This window comes from Lissotriton helveticus, chromosome 2_1 (genome assembly GCF_964261635.1).
Source record: "Lissotriton helveticus chromosome 2_1, aLisHel1.1, whole genome shotgun sequence".
Lineage (NCBI taxonomy): Eukaryota > Metazoa > Chordata > Amphibia > Caudata > Salamandridae > Lissotriton > Lissotriton helveticus.
In genome coordinates this window covers 1,352,316,325-1,352,333,720 of record NC_136059.1, presented here as the reverse complement: position 1 = coordinate 1,352,333,720, position 17,396 = coordinate 1,352,316,325, and the positions used below count along the sequence as shown (strand labels likewise).

The following is a 17,396-nucleotide window of genomic DNA, read 5'->3' as shown; positions in this document are numbered from 1 at the left end:
TTCTTTTGCTCAAGAACCAAACAACCGGCCAGCCTATTAAATTTCAGTTTGGACGTCTCCAGTTGGGAGTTCCAATCGAGATGCTGATCAAGAGTCACACCAAGATATGTCATAACTTTGACCTGCTCAAGTTGGACCCCGTTTAGAGACACCGAACAGGTTGGGGGGGTTTTCTTACAAAAAACCATAAATTTGGTCTTTTCAACATTTATTTGTAGGTCATTTGCATTACAAAACTCCGAAAATCTATTCAGGGCAACCTGGAGCCCTCCTCTTGTTTTCGAAAGGAGGAGGGTGTCGTCTGCAAATATAAGCATAGGATATTTGCGACCACCCAACATTGGTGCATCGGTCTGTATATTGTTAAAATATTCGACGACCTGATTGATAAACAAGAGGAACAAGGTGGGTGCCAGGACACAACCTTGTCGCACCCCACGTTGTACGGGGAAACATTCTGTTACCTGCCCCTGGCTACCCCATCTTACCTGAGCGAAATTATCCTCGTGTAAGCGCTGAACGAGACTCAAAAGCTCTAAGGGAAGACCCATTGATCTAAGAGCTTCCCATAGCTTCTTCCTTGGGACTAAGTCAAAAGCCGACTTAAGGTCGACAAACGCGGCGTATATTACGCCGCCACCCAACAGAACCACTTTCCAAAAAAGAAGTGAAAACCGGAGAACCTGGTCAATAGTACTGATGCCAAACCTGAATCCTGCCTGCATAGGAGAGAGTATGTTATTGGTGTCGATCCATTCCTGGATTCTTACTAAAATCATCCTAGACACAATCTTCTGAAGCGCATCGATCAGACTAATTGGCCGATAATTATTTGGGATGGAGCGATCACCCTTCTTATATACTGGCAGGATTTCCGCACCTTTCCAGGATTTTGGGATCTCTGCGCCTGCGGCTATGTAATTGGCCAATAGCGTGATATAAGGAACCCATAAGTCAGGATTAAGCTTAAAAAGATCAGCGGGAATAACATCTAGGCCGGGGGCTTTTCCCGACTGGACTGACTCCAAGGCTTGTAAGGCATCAGTTTCCAGAAAGATAAGTCTGTCTCCTGGTGATTGTAGAGGACTCTGTGGGATGGTTGCTATTGTGTGATCTAGGGCTATATTTGGGTCATTGAATTGTGCTGCAAAAAATTTAACCCAAGATTGCGCTGACACGTGATTATTGGGTGTTTGGGCGACTGAAGCCCTTCCCCTCCTCACGATCAGCCAAAATTCAGTTGGATTGGAAGACTCACAGGCTCTAAGAAGAGCGAGCCAGTAAGAGTCATCCCAATCCCGCTTGGCCGCCCAAAGAGTTTGTTTGTAACGCTGCCTAGCAACCCTAATATCTGCGGTATTCCTAGCCTTAACAGCATCTATTAGGCTGCTATGAGCTGCTCTGCAGCTCTTGTCATACCATTTTTTGTGCGCCTTAGTGGGGGCAGCTTTAGGGGGCTTAGTAAGGAGGTTTTTGAGACTCATAAAACACTCCTCATGGAGATTGATGAAGGTTGGGTCAACCGCACCAAAAGAGGATAGTGGTGGCATCTTGCTCCTCGTGCTCCTGACCTTCTCCTCTAACTCGGCAATAAGCGCTAAATCATCCAACACTCTGGTCCACTTTACGCGACGTCTATTGTCACACAAGACTACGTCAGATGTCAGGCAATTAGTTCCACAGGCTTGCTCACCCAAGCCGGTGACCAAAATCTCGAGTGAAAGAGGATTGTGATCGCTCTCTGGACGGGGCTCTACCACCATATCTCGCACAATCGACCAATATTCAATATTGATCAAAATGTAGTCGATACGGCTAGAGCTTAAACCATTGTCAAAGGTATTTGTCCCTAATCTATCAGAGCGCGTGCACCCATTAACAGCCCGAAGGCCCCGTTCCAAACAGAGGCCCAGCCAATGAAGTGCTGCCTCAGTACCCCTAACTCCCCTAGAGATAGTTAACGGAGGGATATTCCAAGCTGTGTCCTCCTCAGCACCCACGTCCTCAGCCAAAGTAAGTATGGGCTCAAAGGAGGAGTTCAAATCGCCCGCTACCATAACGATCTGATCGGCTGTGAGGTTCTTCAGTACCTGGTCAAGGTGGGATGTCACGGTTTGTTTCCTCCCACCCTGGCAGCCACGAGCATAGACATTAACCAAAAAAAAATCGATGGCATTGGCTTTACTCAAGGTGATACACAGAAGATCCAGGCTCTCTACCAAAGTTTCCTTGCCATGAAAGCCCAGATTGTTTTTAATCCAGATGGTTAAGCCACCTGAGGCCCTACCCTTAATACTCGGAGTGGCGGGTTTTGAGAAATTAAGATAACCCACCCTATATAAGGGGACTGTTGACCAAGTTTCCTGGAAGATAATGATATCATATAGGTCGATAAAGTTGGTCCAGTCGACGTTATCCAGGCGTCCCCTTAGCCCTGCGATGTTCCAGGATACCACTCTCAATGGGTTATCCATACCGTTTACTTGGTGGGTGGAAGCCAGACCCTGCACGTCAACCCCAGACATAGCCGGAACAACGCTAGGGTCTGGTGGTGAATACAGGTTTCCAGACATACTGGGTCCAGAACTTAACGAAGTTAGAATGGTGGATTGGGCTGCCTCCCTAGTATAGGGAGAGTTCGTCAGATTTCTGGAAGGGGTTAAACTGACACCAGATTTTATGGGGGTGGTAAATGGGCCTGTCGCCCTAGTAAGCGGGAGGTTATTTAATGACGATATGTCGACAGACCCCCCATGTCAATCGACATCCTCCAGACAACCAAACGTATTTGATGTCGGTGCCCCCTGCCACCAATTGTGCTGGGTGTACCCATCAGCCATATGCGTTGGCTGTCTAGAGTGCTGAACATTTGACCATAAGGCCTCCTTCATGGGTTGATGTCTAGGAGGGTAAAAGAAAGTAAGGGGCCTCACAACGATAGTAGAGTTAGCTCCATAGGATGGCCGTGCGCAAAGATGCTGGGCTGTGTGGGGGTCGGCAAAGGAAACCACAACACAGTCACCCGCTATAGACTTATGCGTGGGGCCTATCCAGGGCACTCTCCGTACCATTAGGACACTACTTCTATACTGACCAGGGAGCTGTTTATTAGTATTAAGCCAATGAATGACCTTGTTTTTTAGGGAAAGATCATTCTCCTGAGAATAAGGGTCCAATTCAGGAACACCAGCTAAAATGATGACATAGGACCCTGCTTCAGGGGGTAAATCAATAAACCCTCCACGAAAGTTAGAGCGGGTAGCCTGTCGAGGTAGATATTTCGTGCGTTCGGGCCTTGAATATTGGTGAACTGCTACTCTTGGGACAGGATTCTGTCTATTGGCAGGTTTTTGCAAAGGAAGAGATAATGGTACAACTAAACTAGGGGTAGGTACTGCAGGATTGGGAATAATGGTGCGGGGCTTAGGTGTTGGTTTTGATACTGACAAGGTCACAGGGTTACTTACAGATACATGCGGGGGAGATGGTATGGGGACAGGTGCCTTGGGTTGGAGAGTAGGGTCGGTTACACATGGAAGCTTAGCTTCCATGTTTTTTAGGCTTAAACTAGCCAGGGTGACTATGGTCCTGTCCATTTCCAGCAAGTTGTTCTCTATGCGGGAGAGTCTTAATTCCAGAGGGGATAGTAATTGCTTAAGCGTGCCCCAAACTATCTTAAGGAATTCTTCATCCCCCTCCCTTCCTTTCACGGGACAGCTCTCCCGACTCTCTAGATTAACCACACTATTCTTCTCTGGGGAGGTGATAAGGATGGTATCTTCCACCAGGCTAGATGAACTGGGAACGTGTTCCCCCCCCATACCACTAGGAGTTATATTCTGACTATCAACTTTCGCCCCAAGAGAGCCCATGGCACGTCTGTGATTAAAAAACTGTGATCTTGCCATTTTGGCTTTCTTTCGTGCATAAATAGACCTCGCTAGACATTTCTTTTTAAGGGTTGCTGCTTTCTTGGCACTACACGATCTGGTAATTAGGTTAGTTTTAGAAAAAGAAGAAGAAATGGGGCCTATACCATTAATTAGTGGGACAAGGGCTTTGCTTTGCTGCACTGGAGGTGGGGTGGGGGTAGGGGGGAAATTTATTAGGGTTGATGGCGGTGCGGGATGAATAGCTGCCGTTGTTATTATTAAGGGCCGGGGAGCTATGGTACGATCAGGAGTACGGGCAGATGCAATATTCCCCAAGGATGATTTTTTTGTGCTGGCTATATGTTCTGACAGCCTTCTTGCAGCATCAAGTTCTAGAGAGACCTTGTGCTGCATTTTACTAATTTCTTCGTCAATGGCCAGGTTGGTTTTGACCAAGAAATCATCCAGGGTTCGATTACAATTGCTAGCAGCCATAAGGGTTTTGCTCCGACTACCCCGTGAGCACATTTTACAGAATACAAGTGGATAAATAACAATACAAACAACAATAAAACTGTAAAATGTACCAACAAGGGGGGGTGGCCCAGCCCAGTCCTCTTAGTCCTCGAACGGCCTCAAACGGCCCGCTCTTTGCCCGGTCTTCGCCCCGGGCTGCGTCCCGCGCTGCGGGAGTGTTGGGACAATAAATAAGTGGCCAGGTAAGACAAGGGGGCGTGGCAGCAGGGAGAGCGGACCGGATGTCAAGCAATGGTCTAGCAGGGACTCCTGGGCAATGGAGTCCCCTGCACGCTCGCAGCCCCGCTGACCGCACTCACCCGGTAGCCGGTGTCCAAGGCAGCGAAGCGGCACCCGCAGAGCGGGTGCGGCGAGTCGTCCTGCAGAGTCCTGAAAGGTACAGGGAATACCACTGTAGTTACGAGGTCAGCGACCAGATGATCCTCCAAAGTGCCTCTGTGCTTGTGATTGCGTCCCGCAGGTGAAGAGAGGAAGAGGGTTTTTAAAACGGCTAGGGGCGGGGGGCGGCAGCAGGGAGAGCGGACCGGATGTCAAGCAATGGTCTAGCAGGGACTCCTGGGCAATGGAGTCCCCTGCACGCTCGCAGCCCCGCTGACCGCACTCACCCGGTAGCCGGTGTCCAAGGCAGCGAAGCGGCACCCGCAGAGCGGGTGCGGCGAGTCGTCCTGCAGAGTTCTGAAAGGTACAGGGAATACCACTGTAGTTACGAGGTCAGCGACCAGATGATCCTCCAAAGTGCCTCTGTGCTTGTGATTGCGTCCCGCAGGTGAAGAGAGGAAGAGGGTTTTTAAAACGGCTAGGGGCGGGGGGCGGCAGCAGGGAGAGCGGACCGGATGTCAAGCAATGGTCTAGCAGGGACTCCTGGGCAATGGAGTCCCCTGCACGCTCGCAGCCCCGCTGACCGCACTCACCCGGTAGCCGGTGTCCAAGGCAGCGAAGCGGCACCCGCAGAGCGGGTGCGGCGAGTCGTCCTGCAGAGTCCTGAAAGGTACAGGGAATACCACTGTAGTTACGAGGTCAGCGACCAGATGATCCTCCAAAGTGCCTCTGTGCTTGTGATTGCGTCCCCTTCTCATTATAGATTGGTACACAGTGTCCACCCCATTTTTAACCATACCCACCTAGGAGCAGGAATAAAAATTATTTTAGGCCCATAAGAACAGTATTTTTAAAATCACTAACACCCACTCCACATCACATTGCACTACACATAGTCTTCCAAAAAAGTGCTCCTACGTAATCTGCAAGTCGTAGCACAACCCAGTTTGTAGAGAGCTGGGATGGCCCCAATGATGAAGCATGTCACCATGGGGAAACCCTGGTGAGTGAGGGGACTCAAGAAATATTTTTTTCTTTCTTCAGGGCTTGTTTCCGCCCACAGTGGCCAGTAGCCTAAAACCACGAACTAGGTCTTTGAACCCAACACTCTGGGTTTTGTTTGGTTATTCATGGGGTTAGTCATATATGCAATGTGTATGAAGTAAGTATAGGGACATGATATTTCAGCAAATTCAATTTTTGCCACCATATTGTTTACTTCGATATGGTGTCTGATCTGTGGAGGGTTGTAGAATGGAGAGGCAAAGAGTGGAGCAATGTTCAGTGGAGTGGAGTAGCGTGGAGAGGCAGAGAGTTGAGTGGCATAGAGTAGAGCGGGGTAAAGTGTGGTGTAATGGCGTAGAGTGGTGCAGAGGTTTGCACAGCAGAGGCCCACACAGCAGTGGGGCGCAGAGTGTTGTAGAGTGGAGTAGCTGGAGGGAAGTAGATTGGCCTAGAGTTAAGAGTCAGATTGGTGTAGAGTGTCGCTGAGTGGCATAGAGTGGGGTAGGGTGTTGCAGAGTAGATTGGAGTGGAGTGACGTACAGTGGAGGGACGCTGAGTGGAGTAAAGTGTTGAAGAGCGGAGTTAAGTGTCAGAGTAGACTGGAGTGCTGTAGAGAGGAACAATGTGGCATGGAGTGTAGTAGAGTGTAAAGGCATAGTGTTATAGATTGTAGAGTGGCATAGAGTGGAGTGTCGTAGACAGGAATAGTTGGCCTTAAGTGAAGGGCCTTAGATTGGAGCACCGTATAGTGTATCAAAAGGACTAGAGTGGCGTAGGGTAGTGTGGAGTTGCATAGAGTGGAGTAGAGTGTAGTGGATGGCATAGAGTGTCGTAAAGTGAAGTGGAGAGGAGTATGCATGGTGTGGTAGTGCACTGCAATTCCAGACAATACATTTTCAGTTGAAATGACCATTACATTTACAGATACATACAGTTTTACTGATAAAATTATACAGCACACAAAAGATAATGTGTGGCACTGGCATCACCTAGTGCATTGATTTGTTTTGATCATATTCAACTATTTGTTTCCAGCACACTTCAGAATTACAAAAAAAGTGTTTCATTAGTGCTTTCGAATTCTAATATATTCTGAAAGATTTGCACAGTTCATTTACAGTTACATTTTGTTGCATGCTAGAAAAAAGCCTTAAGTAAGTCCAAATAAATTGTAGAGGGCACAGACCCAAAGGTGTCCCGGCACTAGCAAATCCCCACAGCTGCGACAGAGGCAGGGAAAGCAAATGAAAAAGAAGAGAATACCTTACACAGAATCAAGAGGAAGAAAGTCACCCCCTTTCACAACCCCAGTTCGTCAGATAAAGCCTATCACTTTGAAGTCATAGAAAGAAAACTAAACCCCAAACTCCCTCGAAAAATAGATCCTGACATTTGACCTCTGTCTTTGAGTAAACAGCAAATGTGACAAAAACAAAATGTAAAGGCTGATTTACAGAAAGCGAGCACTCAAGGCAGAATAAAACAAGCAATGGTAAACTGGCTATACTACACGGAAGGGACGAAGACCAGGTGGACAGCCTAACACAAATAAAGCCACCAAATAGAAAAAAATGTAATGCGAGTTAAAAACCAGAAAACTAAAGGCAACAATGGGCATAATGCATTCCTAGGACAGCTTTTTGAATGTCCCCAATATGTCTTTAGCAAACCAGACAGACCTCACAAGCATTTACAATGCAATAGGTCTCGCAATGACATTATTTTGAGCTATTGGCATTGTAAATGACAGTTTTTTATTTCCTTTATAAAAAACAAAGAAAATGTTCTAAAGCAAAATGGCAAACGCTAACTTTTTTTGTAACTGTGAAATCTATTGCATTGCATTTGTACTAGTGTGAGTTATTGGTATTGTAAATGGTACTGGTCATTTCACTAAGAGGAAGGGTACACAAGCATTTGCAATGCAATAGGGTTCGTACTTGTGTACTTGTCCCTCCCCGGGGCGTACATGTCACCTAGTCCTTCTATTTTTGTGAAATGTCCTGGTTTTTGGCTTTAAAATTCTGATCACCCTACGTCGGAGGGATGGTCGGAAGCAGAAGCGAGGAGGCCGGATGGGGTCAATATTGAAGGTGTTTATTATAAGATGGCATACAAGTAACTTCAATGTTTAACAGAAATGGGTGTCAGGATGGGTCGGGACAATGTTCTTCCACCAGGGTTTCTTCTGTTCCGTCTTCTCTTCTGAATATCGGGTGGATTCTATCCCACGTTGGGAAACCTATGACGGGTTTCAGTTGGTCGGTTTCTTTGAAACCTATTACGGGTTACAAAAGGAAGTGGGTGGCCCGGAGCTGGGTGTACCTCGGAACAGAGAAAAGTGGCGTCAGTATCTACCTATACTAGGGAGGGGTTACCGTCACCAGACCCACGTGAGGTAGAAGGCAGTAATGTAGTGACAATTAAGGAAAACCAAGATTGTGCGTTCTCAGGGCGTCCTATTTGGAGTATCCCCAAGTGGAGGGAAATAGGGAAAAGTGAGGCAACAGGATAAGGTTGATTAATGAGAGGGGGGGGGGGTAGCAGGATATCGTAAAGCAGAAGGAGCTAATGAGACCTAGGCGTCTTGTTGCTGAGTCGGTTACAAAAAGGAGATGCTTAGAGCATGCAAGCCCTCCCTTCTCAGCCCGATGCAGAGCCCTCCCCTTACCTGGACACCTGCCCGCCACATACCGCACTAGCCACAACTCTCCTGAGTCGTGGCGGCTTGCTCGTCCTCCGGGCTCCACCACTCTTCACTCCAGCTTTCTTCTTCCTCTTCTCGGTGTTCTTCGGTCTCCGCGTCAGCATCTCCTCCTGGCACCTCCAGACTCGCGCAGCGATCGTCTTCCGGGGTCTCCAACACAGGACAAACCAGTCTGGTGGCTTCACGCTTTCAAGCGGCCGCTGTTCTTGGCAGAAAGGTCCTGATTGGCTACTGCTGTAGGTGGTCCCGCCCCTCCAAGAGTCTGCTACATCCGGGTCACTGCTGGCAGACTGTGTGAGGAGGGAAGAGTTGCGAGTTAACGCGGAGGACATGACTCCGTTGTCGTCATCTGGCATACTTTGGTAAGGTATCCATTGTAGGTTAGCGTTCTGTCCTGTCTCATGTATGGGGAGGGGCCCTTCCTCACACCCTACTTTTAGGCGCTTCAATGTAATGAAAAGTGGAGCTCGCGGAGAGGGCTGTTTTCAAGCCCCTTTCTCCATCCCCTCCCCCTCGATCGTAACCTAGGACTTGAAGTTAAAGGAAAATGCTACTTACCAGTATGCATCTGTTCTTGGCATGTAGAGATGCAGATTCACACACTATGCATAGATCACCATCTGGTGTTGGGCCTGGATGTTTGCAGTTTGTTATTGTTTTGGAACAAGTCTTTGGACGTCACAAGATAGGTGACTCCTCCTTTGAACAATAGTGTGCATGGGAACCGACTTCATCTTCAGATTGTTTTTTCGCCAAGAAGGGAAATGATAGAGTTTTGTGAGAACAGAAAGAGAAGTCCATGCATGTTGTACTTAATTAAGATAATACTGGAACAGATAAAGGTAGCCAGGGAGGTGGGTGTGCATGTGTAAATCGGCAGCTCAACACGCCAAGAACAGATGCATACTGGTAAGTAGCATTTTCCGTTCGAGGCACATGAGCTGCAGATCACACACTATGAATAGATTCCATAGCAGTACTGTCCCTTTAGCGGCGACCACCAGTATCTGTTGCAGTAGTCTGAAATAGTGTTTTGAGTACAGCCTGGCCCACACTAGCTTGTTGTTTTGCTTGCACATCTACACAATAGTGTTTTGTGAATGTGTGCGGTGTAGACCATGTAGCTGCTTTGCAGATATCATCTAAGGGAATGTTTCCTAGAAAAGCCATGGAAGCCTCTATTTTGCGAGTGGAATGAGCTTTAGGGGGAATAGAAGGTGTATGTTTTACTTTTAATAGCAAATCTGTATACACTTGACGATCCACCTTGCAATTCCAGACTTTGATATGGGATTGCCTTTATGTGGTGGTGAGAAGGAAACAAAAAGTTTTTTTGTTTTGCGAAAAGGTTTTGTTCCATTAATGTAGTAGAGAAGTGCTCTTTTTACATCTAGTGTATGAAGAGCTCTTATTGCAACTGTTTGTGGTTGCGAGAAGAATACTGGCAACTCTACAGACTGGTTGAGATGGAAGGGAGTAATAACTTTTGGAAGGAATTTGGGATTTGTTCTGAGATCCACTTCATTATGATAAAGTTGTAAAAATGGTTTTTGAATAGTTAGTGCCTGTAGCTCACTGACTCTTCTGAGAGATGCAATAGCGACAAGAAAAGCGACTTTCCCTGTAAGAAATTGTAGCTCACAATCATGCACAGGTTCAAATGGAGGACCCATTAACCTAGTGAGGACGATGTTTAGATTCCACACTGAAGAGGGTGGTACTCTGGGAGGAATTATTCTTTTGAGGCCTTCTATAAATGCTTTAATGGCAGGTACCCTGAATAATGATAGATGCTGTCTATTTTGCAGATAGGCTGCTATGGCAGTAAGATGAAATCTGATTGATGTGTATGCTAGATTACATCTTTGAAGATGTAGTAGGTAACATATGATGAGTTGAATAGACGCATCTAGAGGATTGATTGTGTTATTGGTACAGTATATTACAAATCTTTTCCACTTGGCTGCATAGCAGGCTCTAGTGGTGGGATGTCTAGCTTCTTTGATAACATTGATACAACCAGGTTAAAGATTGATATAACCAAATTCTAGGACTTCAGGAGCCAGATCGCCAGATTGAGCTGTGCTGGATCTGGGTGTCTGATCTCTCCATGGTTCTGTGTGAAGAGTTGTGGAGAGAGATGCAGTTTTTGGTGCGGGACTACTGATAGTCCCTGCAAGGTTATGTACCAGGGTTGTCTGGCCCATGTTGGAGCAACTAGGCTCAGTGTTAGTGACTGTTGCAGCTTGCGTACCACTAGTGGAAAGAGTGGGAGAGGCGGAAAAGCGTATGCAAATCTGCCTGACCAATTCATCCATATCGCATTACCTTTGGACAATGGGTATGGATATATGGCGGCGAAGCTTGGGCATTTTGTGTTTAAATGTGTGGCGAAGAGATCTATCTCTGGATGTCCCCACATTTGGAATAATGGTTGGAGGACTTGTGGGTGAAGTTCCTACTTATGAATCTGTTGTGTCTGACGACTTAACAGACTTGCCATCTGATTCTGTATTCCTGGAAGATGTTGGGCTAAAAGGAATATGTTTTGACCAATTGCCCATCTTCATATGCTCTGTGCTAGTTGGGAGAGCTGCAGAGAGTGCCTCCACCCTTGTTTTTGTAGATAATACATCGCTGTTATATTGTCCGTCTGGACTAAACAGCTTTTTTTGATACGTGTTTCTGGAATGCTTTTAATGCCAGAAATATTGCTAGTAACTCCAAATGATTGATGTGGAGTAGCTTTTGTTTGTTGTGGTGTCCACCTGCCTTGTATGGTGTGATGTAGTAGATGAGCTCCCCAGCCGGTGAGCGATGCGTCAGCTGTTAGCATGATTTGTGGAACCGGCTCTAGGAACGGTCGCCCTTTGGAAAGGTTTTGAGTGTTCCAATACTGCAGAGAGCAATGTGTGCTGATGTCCCCCAACAACAGATCTGTTAACTGACCTTGAGCTTGGTTGCACTGATGTGCTAAGCATTCCTGTAAGGGGCGCATCTGGAGTCTTGTGAGAGATGCAAGAGGCCATCATCCCTATTAGTTGCATAAACACTCGAGCTGGCAAGGAGTGTTGCGGTTGGAATTTTGTTATAAGGGCCTGCATACTTGCTATCCTGGCCCTAGTCGCCCCAGCACCAGGAAATGGCGGGTAGGTGGGGCTGACTCCTGAAGACCCGTGTCTGGTGAAGACCGGGAGCAGCGGGCCTCGGCGTAACGTTTATTTGAAGCTGGCGGCCTCCGTGACTTCTTTATGTGCTTACCTGTATTAGTCGAGTGACGTCTGCAGGAACAACTTTGTGACCTCCCCCCCGAATAGGAGCCCTAGCTCGAGATGGAGACCGGCGGTTCGAGGACTCCGAATGGGACATCTGGGCAGACAACAACTTCATCTGATGCTCCCGCAGGGACTTCGGTTTCAGCTGCCGGCAGATGTCGCACTCCTCAGAGTTGTGGTGCTTTCCCAAGCACCATGTACAGATCTCATGCGGATCTGTCGCCGACATCTGCCACATACAGGTTCCACACGACTTAAAGCCCATAGGCATAGCACACTATTCCTGGATGCTAAATGGCATCAAAAAGGCCTGAAAACAAGAATCAGGCCAGAGGCTCCCATAAGCAGAGGATCTGCTTCAACAACCATACCCCTGGTGCCAGCCAAGAAGCACCAGACCAACCCTCTCGGCACCCGCCGAGTCCGGCATGTGCCAGAGTGAACCAAGACCAAGAGGATGTCCCTCCTGCGACTGGGAACCGAAGTCCAGTGCCCAAAGACCCTCCTCGATGAACCAGACGACACCTGCAGCCTCAGAACCAGGGACCCCTCCAACCGCGACCAGCCGAGGGTAAGATTTCCCGATGCCCAAAGACACCCCTGCATCCGCCGCCCTGCAGCCCCTTGTGCCTTCTTTTGGAGCAACTACCTCTTCTCCGAGATCACAACTCACCTCTCGAAGTGGTGGTCGCACCTGAAGAATCACCGCCCTCGAGGCTGCAGCCTTTGTTCCATTTTTACCTTTCCGATTGAATAACATTGAGCGCCCGATGCCTCAAAAGCACCCTGCACCCAGCCGCCCGAGTGTCCCTGGCCGTGCACCCTGTGTCCTATCCTACTTCCCCATTTGCCCTGAGCAAGTGACCAGGAGCCCAGCTCCCACAGCCGCGTGGCCTGCTATCCAGCAGCCACCAACCGAAGGCCCCCTGCCTCTCATTGGATAACATTAAGCCTAACTACCTCTGCACCCGGCTGTCCCTGTGCCGCTGTGGGTGTACCAACTGTACCTACCTGACCCTGGGGGAACCCTGAGTCTATGCCCAGAACCTTAACTTCACTGGTCGAGTACTCACCTGGAAACTCACTTTTCTGCCATAGGATAACATTGACTGGTTTGACTCGAAAAATCTTCTAAGTGTGAAGTTTTGAAACTCTAAAATATTCCTATAAAATCAGCAGAATCCCGAATTCCGAAGTTCTCACCTGTGATCAGGAGAGAAGCCAGTACTGTACCTTGTAGCCCAGTACTGAACCGCAAAAGTAATCCTAACCGGGTTTGCTAGTAACCTTAATTTTCTCCATAGGAATCCATTGTCTGCTTTTCTATGAAATTTCTTCAAAGTGTCTACTTTTGAAAACTTGAAATATTCCTTAAAAATCGTACCAACTACTAAAACGTAATTACTCACCTGTCTTAAGTAGAGATCCCAGTGCTGGACCTAGGAGCCCAGTACTGGATTGCAAAAGTAACGAGAACGTACTTTACCTGTATCCTGGATTTTCACCCATTGGATAACTTTGCTAGATTTAATCTGAAAAGTTTCGAAGTGTGAACTTTTAAAATATGTTTATATTCCTTAAAAAGCATTGCAATAACCAAAACGTTTTTACTAAACTGTTTTCAGCTTACACCCCATGACTGAATCTAGGATCCAGTCCTGGAATTACAAAAGTAATCTACAAAGTAATGAACTGCATTTTTGTAGAAAATCCCATTGAACTCAATGTTAAATTGTGTTTAGAATTGTGTTGCCTACTGCAACCCTGTACCTATTGTGTTTACTAAGTTGTTACCGTTTTGCAAAGTAATTACCTGAGATCACTCATAATTGAGAAAAGTATATTTTGATACCTGTTGGTTCTAAAAATAAAACAACTATATTTTTTGATATAAAAACAATTGGCCTGGAGTTCAGTCCTTGAGTGTGTGAAACCTTTTGCTGACTGAGCGTGTACAACAAATGCTTTACACTGTCCTCTGGTACTGCTTTACTGCTCGACCAAGCTACCACTTTTGAGAGTAAGGTCAGCCCTGACTTTAACCCCTGTTATACTTCTGGGGTTTGTGGCCTCTAAACACACTGTACCTTATTTTGGTCCAGTATATATAGAGCCACTTTCTCACACTTATAGATTCCAGGATATTCCTTTGTTTTTCAGGCCACAATAAAATAACAAAATAAACATATCTTGAATCAAAGACACCAAAATAAACTTTCTGTACGTCAAAAGGAAAACTAAAGGTAATGGAGGCCAAGCTTTCACCAAAGGCAGTTATGGATCAGCTTTACTGCTCCACTTGTTTGGTTGAATACAGATGCCCCAAAGTTCCCAATTACGTTCCCATACCAATAAACTTAGCCAAATCTCAGGCAAACTCAAAAACAATTTGCCAGCTTACGTAACACACGTGGCCCGTGCAGGACATTAGAATGGATAAATTAAGTCATGGGCTCCTGTTGCGATGTCTAGATCTGACCCAAAAGCCACTGGGTCTTTTTTTCAAGTTGGCCTGAGCCAAATGATAAGCTCACATGTGAACTTATATCACGAAATACATTCTCTCTCCCCATTTGAACCAAACTATTTAGTATGAAAACACATCCCACAAAAACATTAATGGAAGATAAAAAATAATTCCTTACCCAAACCCTTCAAGAGATGTGTCAAATTCAACAAAAGCAGGCGTAACCGATGATCCATGAAGTCTAATATCATGTGGGGTCGTCATAGAGACCAAACACTTCACTCTAGTCAAGGGCACTGTGCTTCCATCTGCAGATTTTACCAGGCTCCGGTTTATCCGATAGGGGTTGTCGTCATTCATTCCAAATACATTGTCGGACCCCAAGCCTTCAGTTGACATAATCATGCTAGCTACAATAATAAAAGAAAAAATAGGTGTCACAAAACTACAATATATGGCATAAAACTGTGGCATACATAATTGTGTGGTGTAATGTAAACCAATGTATTGAGCAGTCAATACAGAGTATTTATTTATATTTTTTTAACACCAGTTTTACTATTCTGTTCTTTTGTATCCGAAAGCTCGGATTTAGGGAAACAATAGTAAGCAAGCACGAAAAGAGGCAAAACTGCCCTCCAGCAGCTTTGCCTAAGACATAGTTGTCTTAGATTATCACTTCCTGATCCTAAGATTCCTTTTTCCTTTTTCTCATTACCTCCCAATAACCTTTTTCTCATTGCCTCACATCCATTTTCTTCAGCTCCAATCTCTTTTGTAGATGCCTCTGCATGAGTGGATAACAAACATCACTTATATAATTGGTATCTAAAACAATACATTGACAGTAGCCAACTATCAGTGTAAACAGACAAGGTTGTTACTGGCATTGTAGTTCACTCACACAGTTAGTGGAACACAATTGCTTTTAAATAGATCTACTCCTTGCTAACCATCATCATTGTATATTATTCTACTGACAAGAAAGAAAGCTGAAGACCAGTGCGCATGGCTCCTTGTTTACAGGAAAGGCTACCTCCTTTAACTCTGCACATAGGCATTTTTAGGTCTTGCTGAGCCAGCGCATGCGCTGCTCTGCAAGACATTTAGTAAACAAGCTGTCAGGAATGGCTTCCTGGTAGGGCATTCACGGTTAGCTTCCCCCATCAACAAGTATTCTATGTTGACAAAGACCCCTTGCTCCTCAATAGGTTGGTGCGCATTGGTTTCTAAATATCGCTGGAGGCAGGTCAGGCACTTCCCTGTTGCCACTGTTTGCTCTTGCGGTTAGCGTTCTAGTGGCCCCAGTGATTGTAGGCACAGCTGCATGTGAAGCGCGAGCGTTTATCTAACGTCGCACTTCAACCGTCTATTTTCGGGAGGCGGATGTTTTGTTTGCGCTCTCCTGTTCTAGTTTGGCCAGAGTTCTTATACCCAGAATATTACCTGGCATTTATATATTCTTCGACTCCTGGCTCCGTTGGCAGCTATTCCAGAGAGCTGTAATTTTGTTAGCTCGCCACACGGAATTTCGGAACTGGCGTTTGACTCGCGCTGGGTTCTGCTTCAGCCTATCTAAGTTTCCTGTCAGAGAGCCTCGTCTTAGTGAACCCAGCAGCGGTGGCAGCAGTCTCCTCTCAGGCTCATTTTCCAGAGGCAGCTTTCACCGTGTTTGGGTGAGACCTTTCCTTATTTTCGAATTCGATATTAATAAGGAGATATGCTAAATGCCACACAGTGTTCATAGACATTTCCTACAGAGACTTGTTTATAGTTGAGTGTCACTACAGCTAAGACTTTGAGCTCGAATAAAAGTCTCTGTCATGAAGGGTTTATTTTGCTCATGAAGTAATGAGTATACAGAGAAGTCCATCATTGTAGTGAACACTAAGAATACTCATACCTGGAGTTGAAGCATCTATTTGTTAATCTAGAGCGCCCTCTGCTGACCTATTTTGGCGCAACCTTTGGAACTGAACATTTCGACATTGGCATTTGGAATATAGTGGAGTACAGTTACCAGTGAATCCTTCTTCAGAACAGTCTCTACAAGTAGATAATAATATATATATATATTCTTGTGTACCACCTTTATCTTCAGACTCCTCTCCTACTAGTGTTCCACTTTTGCTGATGTTCTTTGCATTAAAGTTCCATTTAGAGATTTACTAGAGAGAGGCTAAATCCCACACTAAGACAGGTAAAGAATAGAGAGAGATTGTGAATTTAGATTTACTGTTTAACTATGTGCAGGAACTTAGTAACGTTTTGTTAAATCTTGTAGGAAGAACATTCATCTCATCAGAACAATCGAGGTGAAGATTCTTGTGTGGGCAGTCTCTCTGTTTTTCTCTTCCACTTCCCCTTTCCCCCGTGTCACTGAGGCCAGAGAAATCTGGCACAGTGGTGTGAGGGAGTTGGGAGCTCGCATCATCTTCAGCCTGGCACTCCCGCGGATATCAGGAAATTTCAGGTACTAATCTGACAGATTGAAGTGCCCGCGGTTGCTTTCCGCTTGGGTGCCATGGCTGAAGAATTAGATGTTAAGGCCCTGGGGTCTATTTTGGAAAGCTTACAGAAGCGGTTGATAGAGACCAGAGAAGAAGTTAGGAAATCAAATCAAGAAACTAGTTTCCTTCGACAACGGTTAAATGAACTCACAGTAAGCCCTAGACCAGATTTTGGGGGTCAGAAATCTCAAACCGTTAATCCATCTCCATCTTCCTCTGAGCTTACTACTCAGGTGGTGCATGCCATGTCCCCAACCATCCCGCTAGCTCCACCAGAAAGGTTTATGGGAGATCCAAATAAAGCACAGGTATTTGTCACGCAGTGTTCGTTGCATTTTCTTTGCAAACCAATAATTTTCAAGGAGGATCAGTCCAAGGTGGCGTTCATGCTGTCGTACCTCAGTGGGGATGCCGCGGCTTGGTCTTTACCATTTGTGTCTACCAATGATCCCATGTTATACAACTTTGAAGAGTTCAAGACGGAATTTTAACGAATTTTTGATCGGAGAGTAATCTCGCAAACCACAGACAATGAGCTTCTTGATTTCTTTGCAAACCAATAATTTTCAAGGAGGATCAGTCCAAGGTGGCGTTCATGCTGTCGTACCTCAGTGGGGATGCCGCGGCTTGGTCTTTACCATTTGTGTCTACCAATGATCCCATGTTATACAACTTTGAAGAGTTCAAGACGGAATTTTAACGAAT

At 46.1% G+C, this 17,396-nt stretch overlaps 1 protein-coding gene across 3 annotated transcripts in view; it reads right to left on the bottom strand.

The window, feature by feature from the left end:
• Positions 1-17,396, bottom strand: part of WDFY3 (WD repeat and FYVE domain containing 3) — a 1,930,620-nt gene that overhangs the window by 1,140,523 nt on the left and 772,701 nt on the right. For all 3 annotated transcript variants that reach the window (XM_078676292.1, XM_078676293.1, XM_078676294.1), the window contains one exon: positions 14,360-14,591. In XM_078676292.1, coding sequence (XP_078532418.1) covers positions 14,360-14,591 — 232 coding nt within the window. The remainder of the gene's footprint in view (positions 1-14,359; positions 14,592-17,396) is intronic.